Genomic DNA, 22,275 nt, shown 5'->3' with positions numbered 1-22,275 from the left:
TCTTCAGAGTCCCTTCCAACTCAACGAATGAATGAAAAGAAACTGATAATACAACTCTTATCATAAGACGCATCCAATAAAAGAACGTACTGACTGTGGGAAAAGTCTTGCAGGTGCCCATCAGTGATGGTGCACAAGAGATTCCTGCTCCAGTTTATCTTTTCATCTCAACTCCTCAGAGAATGAATCCATGTGTGCATTTGCAGCTCATCCCAGGACATGGCAGAATCCAGCAGCAAAATGGTGAGAATGCTTGGCCTGGAGTCAGGAGCCCTGCCGAAGGGTACGTGCCTGGCACAAGCAACACCTGTTGGCACTCCGACATCCCCGGGGTGAAGTCCCTAGGATCTAACACTTCAGGCGCTGTCACCTCACGTCAAGCTCAGAAAGGAGAGCCAGAGCTTGAGGCAAAACTGCAACAGTGAATTTAGTCACCACAAGGTTACTTACCTAACTACTCTGAGCCCCAAAACAAAAAAAGGTGGCCAGAGACCCCCAAAATGAGAGGCAGTCATCACAATGAACAAAAGGAATAAAGATTTCAGGGAAAAGGCACATGGCTCTAGACAGGGCGCTGTGCAACTATTATCTGCGGTTGATACTACCCCAACCAACAGGATGACAAAACCCTCACATTTCTACAGGGCTTTCAAGCTGACAAAGTGCTTTATTCACAACAACCCTGAAAGGCAGGTAGGCAGGTACCTAGTTACTCATCCCAAATAAGGAAGCTGGGGCAAAGAGAAGGTTAGACACTTGCTCAGGATTACACAGCTTGGACCAAAGGTTTGAATTCATGTTTTCTGATTCTTAGACTATTGTTCTTCCTATTGTACCACACTGCCTCCACACTACCTGTCTGGCATCAATACAGCAATAGATAGATAGTTTTTGTTGTTAAGTCATTTTTCAGTCATGTGTGACTCTTTGTGATCCCATTTGGGGTTTCTTTGTTAGAGATAATGGAGTGGTTTGCCATTTCCTTCTCCAGCTCATTTTACAGGCAAATGGGGTTAAGTGACTTACCAAGAGTCACACTGCCAGTAAGTGTCTGAGGCCAGATTTGAACTCATGAAGATGAGTCTTTCTGGTTTTAAGCCCAGTGCTCTATCCACTGCACTACCCAGCTGCCCCAACATACAGATATGGAGGCTTCAGTACTTCTGTGCTCAAAATCCTCAATGGCTTCCTTTTACCTTCTAAAGAATGTACAAACTCCTTTCCCTGGTATTCATGGCCCTCTACAATTCCAGCTTTAATTTGGAATGTTCCTGTCCACATGCTACACTCCAGTTAAATGGCCTACTTATTATATTCCACACAACACATTATACCTTCCCACCTCCACGACTCTGCTAACAGTATTTTCTTTATCTGGAATCACTTCTTCTCCTTCCCCTTCCCCACTTTGCCCCAAGGCAATCAAATTTCTATTCATCTTTTAAAGCTCAACTCAAAACGCCTCTTAACAATAATCCTTCCCTCTAGAAGACCCAAATGGTCCTTTGTTTATACCTGTTTTATGTAACTAACACAACTATAATCTAAAATCATGAACATATGTCATCTCTAGACTAGATCATAAGCTCCATGAGGGAAAGAAATGTATCTTTTCCAAGCTTTTCAGTACAATGCTCTGTGCACAGCATTCAATTAATATACTGTCACTGAATCAGCAGGTAGGGAGTGTACATATTATCATGTCCACTTTCCAGATGAGGAAAATCCAGCCCAGAGCATTAAAGTGCCTTTTCCACAGTCAATAAACAATAGACCAGGGACTTGAACCCGGGTCTTCCGAGTATGGTTCAGTGTTCCTTCTACTCAGTTGTTGCTGTTCAGTCCTTTCGATTGTGTCTGACTCTTCATGACCTCATTCGGGGTTTTCTTGGCAAAGATGTTGGAGTGGTTTGCCATTTCCTCCTCCAGCTCATTTTACAGACAAGGAAACTGAGGGAAAGAGGGTTAAGTGACTCGCCCAGGGTCACACAGCCAGTACGTGTCTGAGACCACATCTTAACTCAGGTCTTCCCGACTCCAGGCCCAGCACTCTATCTATAGCGCCACCTAGCTGCCCCTGATATTGCTTAACTGTTGGCGCTCTCTAGCCCTGCTGACCATGGGCTTTCTTTTTTTCTCTCTGTCTTTCGAGGTCTCTGACCTCCTAACTTTACTTTCTGTTCTGCTGCCTCTGCTAAGGGAGCTAGAGGCATCGTCTTACATTGTTTATCCCTGCTGGGGGTCCTCAGGACCAAAGAGGCTACTGCCTCCTAGTCTAAATGTAGCACATTATTAAAGTACAAATTACTTCACATGAAGTGCACACACACGCTGGGGCGCCTCCCCCACCTCGTCTCCCTGAGTGATACAGAATTACGAGTCAACCAACAGGCTGCTGCTTTGCTGCCTCAATGAGCCCAGACCCTGGGAGCCTGGACTGTTCCTGTGCAAAGCCCAGCCAAGTTTTCTGAAAGCTGCTCAGGCAGGCGACACATTTAACTGGCAGGATGGCATTTCACTTGCCAGCTCCCTTCAGCTCACCTAGCCCTGGGCTGAGACTCAGGTACAGTCCCCCTTGCCCACTCCTAGCCTGCCCCACCAGCTGCCCTGACCAGATGCAGGGCATAGTAAAGGCATCAAATGGGAAAAGGTTAGAAGGATTAATAAGTGGTTGCTGAGAAGGCATGGAAAGAGGGAAGAAAAGAGGGGGAAGAAAAAAAGAAGGGTAGAAAGGGGGCCTGGAGAGAAATCTTCCCTGTATTCCCCCTCCACCCTGAGACCCCTACTCAGGATCTTTGCAGAGTAACGCAGATATGGCAGGATGTCCAAATAACAAAATGTCAAAGCTGAGAGGGACCTCAGAAACCACGGAGCTCAATCTCTCCCTCCCTCTCCCACCCTTTTACCAGGCCAGAGAAAAGTAACTTGCTCAAGGTCATATTGCTCATTAGAGGAGTCAGGAGTCCAGGGAATTTCCCACTCTGCATCTCTCCGGATATGGACACCCAGTCTCTGGAATGCATGTCCATTTTCCCAACCAAATGTCCCCTCTGGGACACTTTCCAGATCAGGAACACCTTGAACATCACTTCTGCCTCCTCAGGGTGCTGATACTTATCTCCCAGGGAAATATACTGCATTCTGATGAGCTTGGCTACTCCCATGGGTTTATATGCAACATACACAGGTCTTGAATGTTAGTCCCAACTAAAGACAACTTTCTCCTCGCTCACAGGCTTTAGAACATCAGTTCAGTGCTAACTAAATGCTATCAAATCACCACTAACCAGGTATATTTATACTCCAACGAAGGGAGGGAAAAGTTGAATATAAACTCCTAGAGGGCAAAGATTGTTTCCTTTTCCCTTGTAGCACCTACCACAGGGCCTTAAACATAGCAAGTGCTCACTCTCGAGTTCTCTCTTCTGAACTGAATCAGAGTGAAATTATAGGAGGAAAAAAATTTAACTAGCAGGTAACATCTTAGAAAGATGAAAGATGTATCTTTTTTTTTTTCAGGGTCACACAGCTAGTAAGTGCCTGAGACTGGATTTGAACTCCTGACTCCAGGTCCAGTGCTCTATCCACTGAGCTACCTAGCTTCCCTGAAAGATATATATTAAACAAGAATGCCCCTAAAAGCAGAACACTTCAAAAGTTAAAATTTTCATCTTTGTGTATAAAAAAATGAAAGGGAAGGCAACTTCTTCCAACAAGATGAATCTCCTCATTCCATCTGGCTGCCCTCACAGGCTACAGAAGACTGGATTTCCAGAAAGCTTAGAAAATTGAGCCTTCCTCACTGTTACAAAAGTCCTGGGCACAGAAAGAGAGAAATTCCTCCAAAGAGACTGTTAATGCTTCTAAGTGCTGCCCTTGCCACACCCATTGGCCCTGTACCCTCCACTCTCAATCAACTGGTGTGTGTACATGGGGGGTGGGGGGATTTGGCTTCTGAACAACTTCCACTCCTCCCACCCCAAAGACAAGCTTCAGCCAGGAGGTGATAGTCCCTCATTCAGCTCTGGAGAAGTGGGGGAAGGTATGGAGGGAAGAGAAGAAAGGAAGAAAGAAAGAGGACAGAACAGTTTCTTGAAGACAAACAAGATTTCACAAGAGATGGGGAAAGAAGGGGAGAAAATAAGCATTTCTATAGCATCTACTCTGTGCCTGGGACTGTGCTGAGCACTTGACAAATACTTTCTCATTTGATCCTCACAACAATCCGGTGAAGTAAATGCTGTTATTATTCCTATTTTACAGTTGATGAAACTGGCAAACACGTGAAATGACTTGCCTGGGGTGGGGGTCACACAACTAGAAGTATCTAAGGCTGGATTTGAACTCAGGATTTCCTGACTCCAGGCCCAGAGTTCTGCGCACTATGGTGATACTGAGTGGCCTCCAGATGTCAAAAAGATCTTCTCGAGCCCTCTTATGACTTCATACACACACAGGGTGAGTCCATCGACACAGAACCAGATCCTCTTTGCCTCTTCCTTTGCAGCCCAGTCATTTCTTTTATTGCTTTGCCTTAATTCTCTTTTCGGGAGTGTACATGTTTGTTTGTTTTTTCGGGGTTTTTTTTGCTAGGCAATAGGGGTTAAGTGACTTGCCTGGGGTCACACAGCTAGTAAGTGTTGTGTCTGAGGCCAAATCTGAACTCAGGAACTCCTGACTCCAGGGTCAGTGTTCTCTCAACTGCGCCACATAGCTGGCCCAAGAGAGCGTACGTGTTTGAAAAGAACCCTGGACTAGGCGCCTGAAGCCCTGGATCCTCTGCCCCGCTGTGCCACAGTGTCTTTGGGCAAAAATATCTCCCCCCTCTCTCTGGGTCTGCTTCCTTAACTGCAAAATGAGGGAGTTGGATCAGGTTGATTCTTAAGGCCCCTTCGAGCTCTAACAGTCTAAAAGGATATTCAAGGATCTCCACAATCTGATGCCTCCCTAAGTCTTTTCTCAACTACTACAGGCCGGAAGATGGTTTATGGCTGCCACACCAGAAGTTGAGGGCACAAGTAGTTATCTCCCAGAGGCAGGGTTAAAATCTGCAACCTCTGACTCCCACTCCAGGGTGATATCCTCTGTTCCACAATGCTAAGGAGCACACAGTAGGTGCCCACTAGATATCTGATTACAACCAGCCACTAGAGGCTCACAGGCTCTCAGAGTGATAGCTGAAAAGGACCTCATATGATGAAGCTGGGTTCATATGGGTACTAAGTGGCAGAGCTGGGATTTGAATTCAGTTCCTCTGACTCCAAATTCTGTACCCTCTCCCTGTAACACACTGCACACATATACTGCAGCCTCTACTCCTGCTCTGGAGGGCTTCTTAACCTGCAGTCAGGGAGCTTGCTTTTTTAATATGTTAATAACTGTACAGAAATGCAAATGAATTCCTTTGTAATCCTATATAATTTATGTGTTTAAAAACATTATTCTGAGAAAGAGTTCATGGGCTTCAGACCATCAAGGGGGGACATCAATAACACCAAACGGCTTAAGAACCCCTAGAGTACAGAGATGTTGTTCAGCACATGAACATATCCTTTTAGTAAACAGAGTTGAAAGGGGCTGGGGCAGCCCCCCTGTGCCAGCCACTCTTTATCTCCAACAGCTCTGACATATAATTAATGACTGGGGCAGCTAGGTGGCACAGTGGATAGAGCACTGGCCCTGAAGTCTGGAGGACCTGAGTTCAAATTCAGTCTCAGACACTTACTAGCTGTATGACCCCGGGCAAGTCACTTAACCCCAATTGCCTCACTAAAAAAAAAAAAATAAATTTATATATATATATGTAATTAATGACCAATAAATATTTTTAACATCCCAGGATAAGTCTCTCTTTTAGTCATCTTTGCATCTGCCTCAATACTGAACATAGGGCTTTGCACATGGTAGTTACTCAGCAAATGTTTGGTGAATGAATTCTTAATCCAGAGAGATCCCAATGGGCAAAGTCTGGATAAGGGACTTCCAATTCGTGACCAACAGAGGGAAATACAGGACTTTCTGGGAAATCTAGCAACCACCCCCATGCCCTGCGGTCAATGTGCCTTTCTGAAAAGCCTTCCCATCTCCACCCCCACGATACTTAACTCTGGCCCAGCTTTTGGGGTACAGATCTAACCAAGAGAAATCTGGGAAGGCCTTGCAGGTCGGGGCAGGAGTGAAGAAGGGGAGAGGGGCTCTTACTAGACTCAGGTGGCTCAGGAGCCTGTAATTAGCTGCTCTGGAATGAATCCCAAATTTGGATACATCTGATCCTTTAGACTGGGGTGGACGTGAGATCGGGGTACATTTGTTACCTCTTTCTACCCTTCCCTCTCCTCAGCTGTGCCAGAATCATTTTAGCCTTCAGGGAAGGTTGTGGAGAAGGGAGAGGGCACTATGATGGTCTAATGAGAGAATCAACTAAAAAACTACTTGAAATAATTAACAACTTTAGCAAAATTGCAGGATATAAAATAAACCCACATAAATCTTCAGCATTTCTATATATTACCAACAAAGCCCAGCAGCCAGAGATAGAAAGAGAAATTCCATTTAAAATAACTGTAGACAACATAAAATATTTGGGAGTCTACCTGCCAAGACAAACCCAGGAACTGTATGAACACAACTACAAAACACTTTTCACATAAATAAAGTCGGATCTAAACAATTGTAAAAATATCAATTGCTCACTAGTAGGCTGAGCTAATATGATAAAAATGACAATTCTACCTAAATTAATTTACTTATTCAGTGCCATACCAATCAAACTACCAAAAAAGTATTTTATAGAGCTAGAAACAATAATAACAAAATTCATCTGGAAGAACAAAAGGTCAAGAATATCAAGGGAATTAATGAAAAAAAATGCAAAGTGGCCTAGTCATAACAGATCTAAAACTATATTATAGAGCAGTAATCATCAAAACTATTTGGTACTGGCTAAGAAATAGAGTGGTGGATCAGTGGAACAGGTTAGGTACACAAGACAACAGTAGTAAATTATCATAGTAATCTACTGTTTGATAAACCCAAAGACTCCAGCTTCTAGGATAATAACTCACTATCTGACAAAAAACTGCAGGGAAAACTGGAAAAAAGTATGGCAGAAACTAGGCATAGACCAATATTTCACACCACATACCAAGATAAGGTCAAAATGTGTACACGATTTAGACATAAAGGGTGATACCACAAGCAAATTAGGAGAGCTAGGAATAGTTTACTTGTCAGTTCTATGAAGAAGGGAAGAATTTATGACCAAACAGGAGATAGAGAACATTATGAAATGCAAAATATTTTTTATTACATTAGATTAATGCACAAACAAAGCCAATGCAACCAAAATCAGAAGGAAAACAGAAACCTGGAAAATAATTTTTACAGCTAGTGTTTCTGATACAGGCCTCATTTCTCAAATATATAGAGAACTGAGTCAAATTTATAAGAATACAAGTCATTCCCCAATTGATAAATGGTCAAAGAATATGAATGGGCAGTTTTCTGATGAAGAAATTAAAGCTATCTACATAGTCATATAAAAACGTTCTAAATCACTACTGATCAGAGGAACCACCTTACACCTATCAGATTGGCTAATATGACAGAAAAGGAATATGATAAATGTTGGAAAAGATGTGGGAAAGTTGGAACATTAATGTATTGCTGGTGGAGGTATGAACTAATCCAATCATTCTGGAGAGCAATTTGAAACTATGCCCAAAGCTCTATAAAACTATGCATACCCTTTGATCCAGCAATACCACCACTACGTCTGTATCCCAAAGAGATCATAAAAACTGGAATAACCAGTTTTCTTTCTACCTCTCTTAGCCAACAGGTAAAAAGCAACCTCCACCCTATTCAACAAGTTAAATCATCATTTTCTGAAATAGACTGGAAAAATCAGTTTCAATGGCTTATATAATTAATTCACCATTAATTTTTTTTTTAAGGCAATTGGGGTACTTTAAGTGACTTGCCCAGGGTCACACAGTTAATAAGTGTCAAGTGTTTGGTCTGAGGCCGGATTTGAACTCAGGTCCTCCTGACTTCAGGGCTGGTGCTCTAAATTCACCACTAATTTATTTTTCTCTTAGCTATGTTTTTGTCTTTCCTTTACCTCAAAGTGTACTCATGTGCCCAAATTTCCGTGAGGTTATACCTGATTTCCCAGATGAAACTGATCTCTTCTTCCCGAACTTGTAGCATTTTGTTTAGAGCCCTGGTTTGTCTTCATCCCATTTTATCCTATATCATAAAGATTTATGTACCTGTAGTATCTTCCTATTACAGAAGTAATATTATGTAGCGAATAGAGAGCCACTTTTAGAGTCAGGAAGAACCAGGTTTAAGTAGCTCTTGCCAAGTCACTTAATCTTTCAGTGCCCCAGGCAACTTCCTTGGACTATAGAGTATAGGAAAATTGCCTTCTCTACACCAATGAAATCTCAGGTGTGGATGAAAATAAGAAATAAAATTTCATACCTATTAGATTGTAAACTTCTTGAAATAAAGAGTCTGCTATTGTCATGCTTCAATTCTAGAATCTAGCACCAAATAGGTGTTTAATAAATGTTTTCTGATTTAAAAAAAAAACAAAAATGGGAATAAGACCCACATGTACAAAAATATTTATAGCAGCCCTTTTTGTGGTGGCAAAGAACTGGAAATTGAGGGGTTGCCCATCAGTTGGGGAATGGCTGAACAAGTTGTGGTATATGAATGTAATGGAATACTATTGTGCTATGAGAAATGATAAGCAGGCCAATTTCAGGGAAACCTGGAAAGACTTATATGAACTGATGCAGAACTAGGACAACACAGTACACAGTAACAGCAAAACTGTGTGATGACTATGATAGACTTAGCTCTTCTTATCAATGCAATGATCCAAGAAAATTCTGAAAGACTCATGATGGAAAATGCTATCCATACCCAGAGAAAGAACTATGGAATCTAGATACAGATCGAAGCATACTATTTTCACTTTTGTTTTTTCTTTCTCATGTTTTTTTCCCTTTTGTTCTGGTTCTTCTTTCACAACATGACTGATGTGGAAAAATGATTAATATGATTGTACATGTACAACCTGTATCAGATTGCTTGCTGTCCTGGGGAGAGGGGAGGGGAGGGAGAGAGAAAAATTTGGAACTCAAAATCTTATAAAACTGAATGTTGAAAACTATCTTTACATGTAAATGGAAAAGATAAAATACTATTAAGTGGAAAAAAATAAAAATAAAAAACTAAGGGAGAGGGCACTAGGGGAAAACTCACTGGGACATTCACCCCCTATTAGACCAGCTGGAAAGAACAGCAAGAAGGCTTCCATCAGAGCTATCCCCAGGTTCCTAAAGATAAGGGACTGGATCGCTGGGTTCTTAGCTCTGAGGACTCTCCTCACTCCTGCTATAAAATGTCAAAGGATGCATCAAGCTCAGCCTAGGTCACGAGATGCCCATCCCATCCCTTTGCCAACCTGCATGCCAGTCCGTAGGCACAGCTCCCAGCCATCCCCTCAATCCTGCAGCCCACTCACCTTGCAAGATGTGCCCAGGAGAATACCATCAGAGCTCCAGGCCACGCTCTGAACCTGATCACTGTGTGTGTCCAGCTCTAGGAAGAAGAAAAAAAATAAAAAAGGAGTCCACAGTAGGGAGGTATCCAGCCACTATGAGAAAATTTGGAGCAGATGGGGGTTCCTCAAGAGACTCATGGGAACCTGGGGCTCTTACAGATGCCACAGGTGGCTGGGGCCTTCTAGAGAAGCAGTCATGATACTATGGAAAAAGGCAATGAACTGGAAGTCAGCCAACTTGGATATGGGGCCAAAAACCATCATTTCTTAGCTATGTAACTTTTGGGCAAGTCACTTTACCCCTCTAAGCCTCATGTTCTTCATCTGTACAATGGGAATATTAAACTATGACATACTATTGAAATATGAACTATAGCCGTACCCTAGAAATTTCTCCCTTTAGGAGAGAAAAAATAGATGTTGGCTGAACCTGTACTAGAGTCATCATTCTTAAATCACGCATTTTATCGTAAAATTCTCCTGCTCAGAAAACCTTTTCATTTAGTTTGTCTAAGTGAAACTTAGTAAGCAACTTAGCTTGTCAATTCAAGACTCTATAATTTGGTCCCATCCTTATTCAAGTCAATTAAATATTTGTTAAGCATCAATGTGCCAAACACACTATTCTAGTATTCTAGTATACTCACTCTCTACCCTTGTTAGGCCTCTATCCCACTACCTCTGGAATAGGTCCCACTAATTCCTGCCTCCCAGTCTTCTGCCCCTTTCCTTTTTCGGAAGCTTGGCATCCACCTCTCCACCTGTCTAAATCCTACCTATCCCACCTCCTTCCTGAAGCCTTCCCCAACTTATCCAGTCCACAACACTATTTCTCGATTTTCTGAATTCACAGAATTTGAGAACTCGGTGGTCATCCAAGTCAACCTATGCACCAAAAGACCCCTCACTCTAACACACCTGACAGGTGGTCACTCCAGCCCACTCCCCCAGGAGTGGAAGCCTCTTCTACTTTCAAGCAGACATTGAGCCTCAGTTGAGACAAAGAGAACAAGTTGACCCTCACCTCCTCATGACAGTCCTGACATGTCATCACAACTACTGTGTACCATCTGCTATGACTAGTTTTGTCTATACTGGATGGTCAGGCTCCTGAGGGCAGAAAAAGGTTCCTCTGTGTGGTTGTATCTTGCAGAGGGATCAATAAATACTTGCTGTTGGTTAACATGGAGATTTCCTTCCCACACATATGCCTCCTACTGGGGTCATACAGAGTATTGTGTGTGGCTCCCAAGGTGGCCATGGCATCTTCAAGGCAACTTGGGACAACTCAGGGATCAGGATGAGGATCTGGGAATTTTAGCACTTGAAGGGGCCTGTAGACATGAGGGTTGGCAGGGGCTTTAGAGGTCACTTGTCCCATTTAATTTCCACAGAAATGACGTGATATGTTCTCATCAGATGGCTACTAAGTGGCACTGCAAAGAATAAGGCTCAGGACTCCTGCCTCCAATGCTGTTGGTGTTGCTCTGGGCTATGTGACATTTTAGAATAACTTTTCATAATCACATTTTCATAGAGATTTAAGGTTTTCAGAGGGTTTTATATACCTTACTCCCTTTGATCCTTAACAACTCTGTGAAATAGGCTGTGATCACATGATTATCCTCACTTTACAAATAAGGAAACTGAGGCTCCAAGGTTAAATAGTTTACCCTGGGTCACAACTTGAAAGTCTCTGTGTCAGAATTTGGGAAAAAAAAAAGAATTTGAACCAAGGTCTCTTCTGACTCTAAGTTTAAAACTCTGTCTAGTACACCAGGTCTGTACTGGAAAGTGGATAAAGGAGTTTTTGAGAAAGAGGAAGAAGGAAACAACTCAGGTAACTTAGGGGTCATCAGATATACTATCTCCAAGGTACCTACCATTCAGTTTGAGGTATTATGGGTAGGCTCACCAACATTAGATACCTACCAGTCAGGGTGTGCTGCAGGGCTAAATCCCAGACTTTCACAGCCTTGTTGGAGGCGCTCACCAGCACAGTGTCTGAAGTGGGGTGGAACTTCAGGACGTCCACCTGGAACTTCTCAGGGCCCAACACCACCCCAGGTGCAGAGGGCAGGTCCTGGCCAGCAGTGGTGGCCGGCAGTCGCCACAGCTTTACCTATAACAACAAATACATTAATGAGCCTCAGATGTTAGATTTTGTAAGGGAGAATGGAAATGGGAAAAGATGATTTCTCTTCCATTCATGTCTTACTGGTCTCTGCTCCTCCCAACCCTGGTGTCCATGTAAAGCTAAATGCAGGAAAAGTTTCCACCCCAGGGCTCTTTCAAACCAGTTAGTTTCCCCACCATAAGACTTGTCCATTTGGTTTGGAGATCCCAAGTTCCTGACAGATGCCCCAACTTAATAACAATGTTATAGTGAAAAGAACATTGAACTAGGATCAGAAGCCCTGGGTTCTAATCCAAGTTCTTCTATTAACTTGCTGTGTAACTCTGGGAAAGTCACTTAACTTCTGAACCTCAGTTTCTCCACCTGTAAAATGAAGGGGCAATACAAAGATCTAAGACATCTCCAAAGGCCTCATGATGGAAAATGCTATCCACATCCAAAGAAAGAACTATGGAGTTTGAATGCAGATCGAAGCATACTATTTGCTATTTTTTTTCTTCTGTTGTGTTTTGTTTCCTCTTTCTGGTGGTTCCTCCTATTGGTTCTAATTCTTTCTTACAACATCACTAATGTGAAAATGTTTAATAGGAATGTATATGTATAGCCCGTATCAGATTACACACCATCTTGCGGAGGGAGGTGGGGAAAGAGGGGGAGAAAAATTTTAAACTCAAAAGCTTATGGAAGTGATTATTGATAAATCAAAAAAAATTAATATAAAAAAATGAAGGGGTTGGAATTTTAAGGAACTTCCCTTCCAGAGCTATTTTCAATGAAAGGAGATAGGAATATCTGCAGGCCTGATGCCAACCTGGGACTAGGAAAAAATAGCCACTTAAGGTGCAATAAGGGATATTTTAAAAATTAATCTTTACAAAGGCACATAATTTTATTGCTAGAAAACTACATTATCCATGACATGTAGTATTTATTTTGTAGTAAGTTAAATCTGCATGTCTTACATGAGCATAACTCAAAGCATCCTTTAGAGAGTAACACAGAACAGGGACAATTTTCAAACCTTGTTTAGGGCACTCAATTGCCCTTTCTCTGGTCCCAAGTGTCAGGAGCCGATGCCACAAGCAGGTAAGGGCATCCACAGATACTGAGGAGTTGGGATTCTACTCTCTGCTATCCCTGGACCCTCATTCTTTTCACCAGATGTCTATGTAAGATGCAATCTGGCGGTTTTGCAGGTGGCATGAAATACTACAATTCCCTGGAGTTCTCACCAAGAGAAAATGAATTTCATTTGAATCTTTTGGGCCAGACTGGCCACCATTTAATACCTACCGTCTTGAGCCCTCTCCCCCTTAAACCAAAAGTATGTGTTTGTGGTCAGTTTAGAAATGCTGAGGATTGGACTTTCTTCAATTTCCCAATTAAAGGGAGAAGAAAAACTGAATGAGCACTAACCCTGGAAACACACAGAAACCATAAGCAAGATCAATGGGCCCGTCTAAATTCTGTCATACTCAGTAAAACCTTTAAAAACATATTTGCCTGTTTTAGATAGCGGAGTAGAAGAGGAATTAGAAACCTATATCCCTTTCTGCAGCTCTCAAAGAGAGGAACTCAGGCCACAAGAAAGGGTGGTACCCAGGAAGGACAGAGAGCTGAACTCTGGGGCTGAAGAAAGTTGAGCATATGGAACAACCCAAGACTAAAAAGTATTCAAGTAAGGGGAGGAAAGGAGGAGGAAAGAAGGATAGCATTCCTCAGGGGTTCCATATGGTACCAGTGCCTTAGTTGGAGGCAGGATCCATAAGAAAATGAACAGCCATGAAGTCCAGAACTTTAAAGATATATACTTGGGTTTCTTTTGAGTTTTCTCTACATTAAGAGTAATATGAAAGGTTTCCAGTCCCTGGGTAGATAGCTAAGTCCCTAGAATGGGGACTGCTGTGGGAGAGGTTGGGGTTAGCTGCTGGGCTATAGTCTTATTGTAAGCTCAGGAATCCTCAGGTGAGATGTTTCGGGAAAAGGACCCTACCAGCTCCCATGGGCTTCCCAATCTCTTCACTCACCGTTTTGTCTGCTGAGCCTGTGGCAAGGAGATGGTCATCAAATGGAGAGAAATCAAAATCAGTCACCAGATCTGTAGAAGAAGTATGGTCAATGAGTTGAAGGAGATACCACCGAGTGCCCAATTTGATTCCCAAAGTGGCTTCAATTCCTGGACCCCAGGAACATGATCCCCTGAGCCAAGGGCCCCTTAAATTGCCTTCTACTGCTTATACACATTTTCCCCATATGAGCCCTAAAGTACAAAGGAACACCCAGGTACCTTGGGGGCAAATACCAGAGAGCCTCTCCTAAGATTCACACTTCCAACTAAAGCTTTTCTGCTCTAGGATCAAATTCAGAGTCAAGGAGGCTAACTAAGGGATTAGAAGGAAAGATCAACCGAATATTTCCCTGGATTCCTGGAGGAATTCTGACCCTTTCATTGAACCAATGAAGTATTTAGAAAAATCTCCTATGTGACTAGAATCATTTATAGAATCATATACAGAGAGAACACATATAGAAGGCAAGCATCAATCACAGAATGACTACACAAACTGTACACAAATGTTAAAAGACTACTACTGCAGGAAGCAAGAAATAGGAAAATTTCAGAAAAGCACGGGAAACTGATAAAATATAAACTGATATGAAGTGAAGAAAGTAGAACCAGGAAAATGATATGGAAAGAACACCACAAAGAAACCGACTGCTTTGTAATTACAATGACCACCATGCTTGGCCCTAAGGAAGAGAGAAGAAAAGCACATCTTTCCAAGGACTGTAGACTTGAAATACTGTATACGCTATGGGACTGTAGACTTGGAATACTGCTCATGCTATGGGACCATGGGGTTGGAATATTACACACACTATCAAATTCAGTGATTGTGTTGGTTAGTTTTGCTCAACTGCTTCCCTCTTCAACCCCTTTTTTATTCTTTTATTGTTTATAGAATAAATATTATACATTTGTTCTTTATTTTATTCTGCTATTCTTTAATGCAAGGGATGGCTTGCTGGGCATAGGAAATGGTAAAGAACAGCTGTTTCTGCTGCCCCTGTGGCACCTGAAGACAGGATACTAGATACATCTGGAGGACGTTTCTGAGTGATCATGGCTGTCAAGAGATTTGGGTTCATGCAGAATGGGGTTAAAAGTCTTCTATTTCTCCAGGTGTCTCCTGGATAACATCCCTGAAGCATCTCTTTGTTATCTCACGTCTTGGCCTCTGTTGTGCACACTCCCATCTATGAGTCTGGGACAGAGGTTGTTCCAAGGTACTTAGGATGCCCAGGATTTCAGCTCTTTCCCTTTAGTTGGTCCTTTAATACAGCGGTTTCTGGTCATGGGTGAGCTGGGGAGGGAAGCTTGGATCTAGTAAATCAAATCTTTGATCAGTCAGAGAACTCATTTATCAAATAGCCATTGAGTATAAAGGAGAAGACTGTGGTAAACCCTAGATTTAGTTTCTACTTGTGATGCCACAGTTGCAGACTAAATACCCTTAGTTTTCTCGGTGTCATGGAACACTGTCCAGTTGGTATCACTGTCTCTTTCACCCACTCCCAGGGACCCTGTCCTCGCTCCTCCAACCATACAAATCCATTCTCCCCTCTATGCTGGCCTGCATCATTTCCTCATTGGTGAGAAGAGGGCATGTGAAGACCTCTAAGGACCTCATCCAGCTCTAACATTTCATAGTCTACATTCTAAGGTCCCTCATAGGGCTAATGCTCTATGAACCTTCCTCAAAACTAACAAATCACACTCATGGGTAGAATGCCAATGACATTTAGTGAGTCTTGATGACTTCAGAAAAATCCAAAGAGAAGGCACACATCCTTTCCAGGGCAGTATTCCTAATCACAGTCATTTCCCAAGATGAACAGCCTCTAGACTACTGAAACAAACAAACTCTCCCTCTGACCTCTCAGGGTAGTTGGTTTATATTCTTAATCTGAGGTCCCTGCATTTGGTTGGTATTTTTTTAAAATATTGCTAAACTGCATTTCAATATAATTGATTTCCTTTATAATCCTATGTATTGTGATTTATGTATTTAAAAATATTATTCTGAGAAGGGGTCCATAGGCTTCACCAGACTGCCAAAGATCGCCTGTTTCATACATTTCTCATGCACTGACCACATTCTGCACTGTATTATAGTTTATCAGTCTACGTATCTTACTCCACTTCACCCCCCAACAGCTACACTGGATTATATTTCTTCATGAGGCAGGGCAGGGACCTGTTTTATTCATCTCTACATTCCCACCTATAGCCCTGTAAACACAGGCACTCGATAAACATTTCTTGAATGTAGGAATCAAAGACTGTAACAAGCACACCCACACACCCCTAAAGCTTTAGCAGGGATCAATCCTTAGTCCCTGTCATGATGCATGAACAGGGCTCCCGGAAGTTCAGGATTGTCAGCACAGCCGCTATAACTGAATGAAAACACTGCCTGAGCCACTTTGAGCATGCACAGAACAAGTCATTGGCTTCAGCTGGAGTCACGTCAAGACGAAGAGCTCCACCCCGGCTGCCACCAAAAGCCTTTTGTGGCCATCTTAGCCAGAGCCCTCTGGTCCAGCCCCATTTCAGCATTTACTTGTTTGGGCAACAAAATGGGTAGCCTAGCATTTGTTCCACTTGCCTCCTGACAGTCTACGAGTAACCTGGCAAGACACTCTTCCTCTGCTGCGGAGTCAAGGAATTAGAAGAGGAAGCCACAGTCAATGCAGAGTCAAGAGCCAGGTGGACAAGGGGCAAAGACTAGGTCAGTGAAATTCCTCACAAGGGGGTAGGTACGTGTACCTCTATTCCTCGGCCCTAAAGCCGGTGGTGATGCACTGTAGCCGTTACCCCACTTCCATCTGTCCTCAGCAGAATTCCAAACGGAGGCATTAACTTTACCTGGGAGGCCAGTTTCCCTAATCAGAAGCCCCCCCTTGGGTCAGGGATTGCTTTCTGTGTAGTCTTTGTAACCCTGGTGCCTTGAAAAGTTAATTAATGATTGATGGATTGGAAAGGTGGTAGGAAGCACGGATGTCAGCAAGCCCAATGAGTGCTGAACAGAAGGACAAGGCCAGTATGAACGCTGCTTCATTTTGTCTTATATCTTTATTCCTGAGCACAGTTCCTCGTACAAGGTAGGCAGTTTTTCAGCTGAATGGGAAACTGCATAAAAAGGAAAAAGCAAGTGTGTCCTGGGCAAAAGGAGTCACCTACCTGAATGGCAACCCAGGTAGGCCACATTCTTCTTGTTCTTGCCCTGACTTTCCAGGGGCACAATGCCCAGGGTGCCTGTTAGGAGAATGAATTAATGTGGATTTCCAACTTAGTAAGAACTAACCATGCCCCCTCCCGAGGTCCCCACAATCGCACTGGGATCCAGATATATGCCTCAGTGTGAGGAGAACCCTACGGGAAAGGTATATCCTGGAGGACAACAGTCTCAACTTTAAGAAGAGGTCCTTTGGATTCTACCCCAAGTTCAACTTGGACCCCTTAGTTTGGTTCTTGTAACTGTAACAGGTCAAAATGCAAGCTGTTAAAGGTCACAGCCCTGGGGTGATAGGGCTGGATTAAATGACTCCACCACAGTGCAAAGAACATAACACTTGCTACCAACTATCTGTGACTCCAGACAAGTTCCTTTACCTTGTTGTGCGTAAGATGTTTCAAATATAAAATAAGAAGACTGGACTACAGGGTCTGGAAGGTGTATCAGGTCTGGACACCATTCCAGTTCTCACTGAGAAAAGAAGCTACCAATCTGCAGTTTCTGAGGCCTGTAAGCTCTCTCGGTCCTCTGTTCTCATGTTCATCCCCTCCTTGATAAACCCCAATGCTCCAAAGAATCTTTCCACTACAGAGCTGTGGGATGGAGAAAAACCAAGGAGAAAACCAGGCAGGTCAAGCTAAGCTCTCCTCCCTCCCCTAACTAGGAGTCCCCTCCTTCCCCATCCTCTCCTCTGCCTCTCTACTCTAGCCAGGCCACATCTCTAATTCCAACCTAGCTCTCATACCTGGTCGATCACTGTTAAACACAATTAAGCTACAGCTTGACTTGATGTGGTTCCCGTAGGACGAAGCTGTTCCTGCTCGAACGTCATTGATCCAGGCCTGGAAGTAAGGAATGAGAGAATGGTAGTGATGGAACAACCTGCTGATATCCTTGGAGGGAGTGGAGAACCCAAAAGGAAAGAGTAGTGGGTGTACCTTCTGAGGACCTGGATTAGAATCATTTAATCTCTTTAAGCTTCAGGTACTTTATCTGTGAAATGAAGAGGCTGGACTATATGACTTATAAAGTCCTTTCTAGTTCTTTATCTCTGATCCATGATAAGCTTCCTGGTCCCAAATATTACCTTACCCAGGTATCAAAGAATCCAAAATTTTACCATTAGAGATGTCCCCCTCCTGTTAAATATCATCCCTCTCCCTGCCATGATTCTGAAGGATCATACATTAATCTTGGTACAAATCTACATATAATACCTCTTTCTGAGCAAAAAAGGAGAATTTTTAAAATACTGAGGCCCTGAGGAGATGAAGGAGAGGAGTCCTGAAAGGAAAGGAGAAAGACTCAGAAAGGAGAGATAAGGACCTTTCTCACCATATGGCCTAGGGCAGCCCTGATGCTGGAGAAGAAACCAGCACGTGTAAGCAGCAGTGAGAGAGGAAAGCAGAGATCAGCTGAAACCTAGGCCTGAGAGGGTTCTTTGAATTCATGAATCTTCCTTTATATGAGGGTTTCTAGAATTTTAGAATTAGAAGTTTATGTGTGGTATTGTAGACCAACAAAAAGTTGATGGTTTTTTTTTTTGTTGGTGGAAGGGAGTCGGAAGTGGTAGTGAGCTGTGTTTCAAGCAATTTGTGTGAATCCTTGCTACTATGGAGGGCTAAAGGCAATACTGTTCTCCACCTTCATGGGTGCAAAACAAGGACAGAAAGAATAAAAGGAAAGATGTCCAATAATAAATAATAACAATTGACATTTATATAATGTTTCTATGTTTATAAAGCACTTACACAAAAACTCTGTGAAGTAGGTAGACTGAATATTAAAATATCCATTTTACAAGTGAGGAAACCTAAGCTCACCAAGGCGAAATACCTTGTCCACAGTCATACCGCTACTAAGTACTCCAGCTGCCCCAGCCTAGCACACCAGCATGACTGTACCTCACTCCCCCGCATACAATCTACTGTATGTCCCAGCCAAACTTCCTGCTGTTCTCCAAACAAGACATGCCATCGCTTACCTCAATGCCTTTGTTCATATCATTCCTCATGCTGGAAATGTTCTCCTTCTGACCTCGACCGACCCTTGCAACCCTGATTTCCCCTCAAGGCTCCATTCAGTCAAGTGCTGCATCCCTCAATAGGTTTTTTCTAGTATGTAGTTTGTTAGTGTCCACTTCCCTTCATTAAAATTACTGAATCTGAAGGGGAATTTATTGTGTATTTAGTCATCTGTGAACACACTGCTTCATCCCAGCAAAATGAAAGCTCCTTAAGGGCAAGACCCATCTCCTCATTACAATTGTGTCTCCAGCACCTGGCACATAGCATGGGCTTAAATGAATACTTGTTAGTGATCAATATAAGCATATGTTTCTAATGACTCTAAGTACAGCCCTTTTTCCTCTATACTACACAAGTAAACTCTACCCCTTTGTAGTTTGACTATCTGAAAGCTTTGTACCTTCTTTTATTTCATGCTGTTTTCACCTTAATTTGCTAGTAAAGTTTTGGGTTTTTTTTTTGTAAGGCAATTGGGGTTAAGTGACTTGCCTAAGGTCACAAAGCTAGTACGTGTCAAGTGTTTGGTCTGAGGCCGGATTTGAACTCAGGTCCTCCTGACTTCAGGGCCGGTGCTCTATCCACTGCGCCACTGAGCTGTCCACAGTAAAGTTTTGTTTTAAGAAAACAGCATCTCAGTAAGACTGAAGGAAAATGATTTTCTTTCTTTGACTAGGCCACGAAAGTTGGAAAAAATCTAGATGTTCCAGAAGCTAGGAAGAAATAGCAGCAGAGAATAATAATAATGATAACAGCTTGCATTTATAGTTTTTTAAGACTTACAAAGCAATTTACATATATTATTCCACCATCTGGGTGAATATGAGCTTGAAAGCAAGGAGGGATCATAAAAGAGTGACAAGTAGGGGTGGGGAGAAGGGGGAGATGCTCAAGGATATTTCTTTACAAATTAAAGTTTTGGTCATGGGTCTGACTACTAATGTTAACCTCAAGAATTCGATGGAAAAGTAGAGGAAGATAGAGAATTTTAGCTTTCTTGATCTTGCCTCACTGGGATAATGTAATTAGCAATTATATTCCTGAAGTCCCTCACACAGGGACTATGAGATCTGACAAACCACTCACTCTCAGAAACTGGCATATTCACTGAAATTCAAGATGCTAAAAACTTAGAGGAATGAATCAACAAACTGGCTATTTGAACACAAATGGAAATGATGAGCACAAATGATGGCTTTTGGTATTCATAACATGGAAATGATCAATAACATTTAATGGATCTGCCTTCACCACAACAAGCAAAAAGAGATTCCAATTAAATCAATAGAAGCATTATCTGAATCTTTCTTTCAAGGTATAAACTATCTTCTGCCAACTGAAAAATAAGCCCTCCAAACTTCTCAGCCTATTCTACCTGCATGGGTTATGCAACCTTCTCTTAGTTTCTATAACCTTCACTTGACCTGGCAAGTCATGGAGGCATCACTGGGCCTGGAAACAAGAACCTGGCCTCAGACATTTACTAGCTGTGTGACTCTGAGCAAGTCACATAATCTGCCCACCTCAGTTTCTTCAACTGTAAAATGGGAATAAGAATAATTCCTATTTCAAAAGGTCATTATGAGGATCAAATGAGATAATATTTGTAAAGATCTCGGCCCAGCACCCAGCACAATTCCCCCAGAAGTCTCCACGAGCTACTATGCTATTATTCCATATCTTGATTTCACTGACAAACTTCTGAAATGGGTACATGATTGATGTCAAACACAAATAGAAATGGAGGCCACCAAACTACACAGAAGGAACTCTATGGGTGCATGTCGACTTAGAAAACCACATATTAATACAATCTCGGTTTTATTGTATTTCAATTTATTTTGTTTCATATTTCCCAATTACATTTTAATCTGGTTCAGGCTATACCTGGGAGTGTTTGACACCTCTGAAGCAGAATCCAATTCCCTGTTCCTTAGCCTTGAATCCTGAGGAGATTTTGCTGGAGCTGCCCACCTTGCAGTTCTACACCTTGTGCTAGACTACAGAACCTCTAGCCATGCAGTCAATCAACAAACAATGGGCCAGGCATCATGCTGGGGACACCCTCTTGGAGTTTACATTCTATCCATGGGAGACAGCAGGAGCATATATAAGTACATCTATGAAAAAGCAGAAGGGCAATTGTTGGGGATAGGGGAAGGACAGCAGTAGCTGAGGGGATGGAATCTGGGACGGCTTCACGTAGGAGGGGCACGTGAGTTGTGTTCTGAAGGCAAGAAGACAGTCTAAGAAGCAGAGGTGAGAAGGAAGTACTCCAGAGAGAGCACAAGAAGGGAGGCAGAGGAATGTCAAGGTACAGGAATGGAAGGTGGACAGGTGGGCTGGACCACAGAATTCAGGAAGGGGAGTATTAAGGCTGGAAAGGTAGATTAGGGCTAGTCTGGGAAAAGCTTTAAAAGTCAGATGGAGGAATTTACAGTTGATCCTACATGTAGAAGCGAGCCATTGAAATTTATTGCACAGGGGAGTGACATGGTCAGACATGTGGAAAAATCATTTTAGCAGCAGGTGGAAGGTAGCTAGGAAAGGGGAGAGACTTGAGGCAGAGAAACCAATCAGAAGGCTACTGTAATACCATGGAAAAAAGCGATGAGAGTCTCAACTAAGGCAGTGATCATGTGACCAGAGACAAGGGAACAGAGAAGAGACATACCTAGGAAGTAAAATGGGTATAACTTAGAAAATGACTGGATAGGGGGCAGCTAGGTGGCACAGTGGATAGAGCCCTGGAGTCCGGAGGACCCAAGTTCAAATCCGGCCTCAGACACTCTCTAGTTGTGTTACCATGGGCAAGTCACTTAACCCCAACTGCCTCTTAAAAAATAATAAAGAAAAGAAAATGATTGGATATATGGGGTGAGGCAAAATGAGGAGTCAAAGAGAACACTGAGGGTGTGAAGCTGGGTATCTGGAAGGACAGTGGTACCCTTGACAGAGAAAAGGAAATTGAGCAAAGAGATGAATCTGGAGGAAAAGATGAGAGTTTATACTTCTCTGACCACCTAAAAGTTTCCCTACAAATGTAATTTTTCCTGCATTCTCATAATTTCTGAAATAGCATCAGCTATGATCATCCCACAAGACTCTATTCTTTGTCCCCTCTACCTTAGCAGTCTCATATATGGAATTAATCTACACCTCTGTGCTTTATTTTTATCTCCAACTCGATTCAAACAAACATTTACAGATGCCTACTGTCTATTAGGTGCCAGG

At 42.6% G+C, this 22,275-nt stretch overlaps 1 protein-coding gene across 2 annotated transcripts in view; it reads right to left on the bottom strand.

The window, feature by feature from the left end:
* Nucleotides 1-22,275, bottom strand: part of LOC114041263 (coronin-7-like) — a 106,131-nt gene that overhangs the window by 78,679 nt on the left and 5,177 nt on the right. For both annotated transcript variants that reach the window (XM_027859627.1, XM_027859625.1), the window contains exons 2-6: nucleotides 17,763-17,859; nucleotides 16,963-17,037; nucleotides 13,745-13,815; nucleotides 11,513-11,702; nucleotides 9,542-9,618 (exon numbers count right to left, since the gene is read on the bottom strand). In XM_027859627.1, the coding sequence (XP_027715428.1) occupies nucleotides 9,542-9,618; nucleotides 11,513-11,702; nucleotides 13,745-13,815; nucleotides 16,963-17,037; nucleotides 17,763-17,859 (510 nt within the window). The remainder of the gene's footprint in view (nucleotides 1-9,541; nucleotides 9,619-11,512; nucleotides 11,703-13,744; nucleotides 13,816-16,962; nucleotides 17,038-17,762; nucleotides 17,860-22,275) is intronic.

Source organism: Vombatus ursinus, unplaced genomic scaffold (assembly GCF_900497805.2).
Source record: "Vombatus ursinus unplaced genomic scaffold, bare-nosed wombat genome assembly UNPS02014171.1, whole genome shotgun sequence".
Lineage (NCBI taxonomy): Eukaryota > Metazoa > Chordata > Mammalia > Diprotodontia > Vombatidae > Vombatus > Vombatus ursinus.
This window is presented reverse-complemented; position numbering and strand designations above follow the sequence as displayed.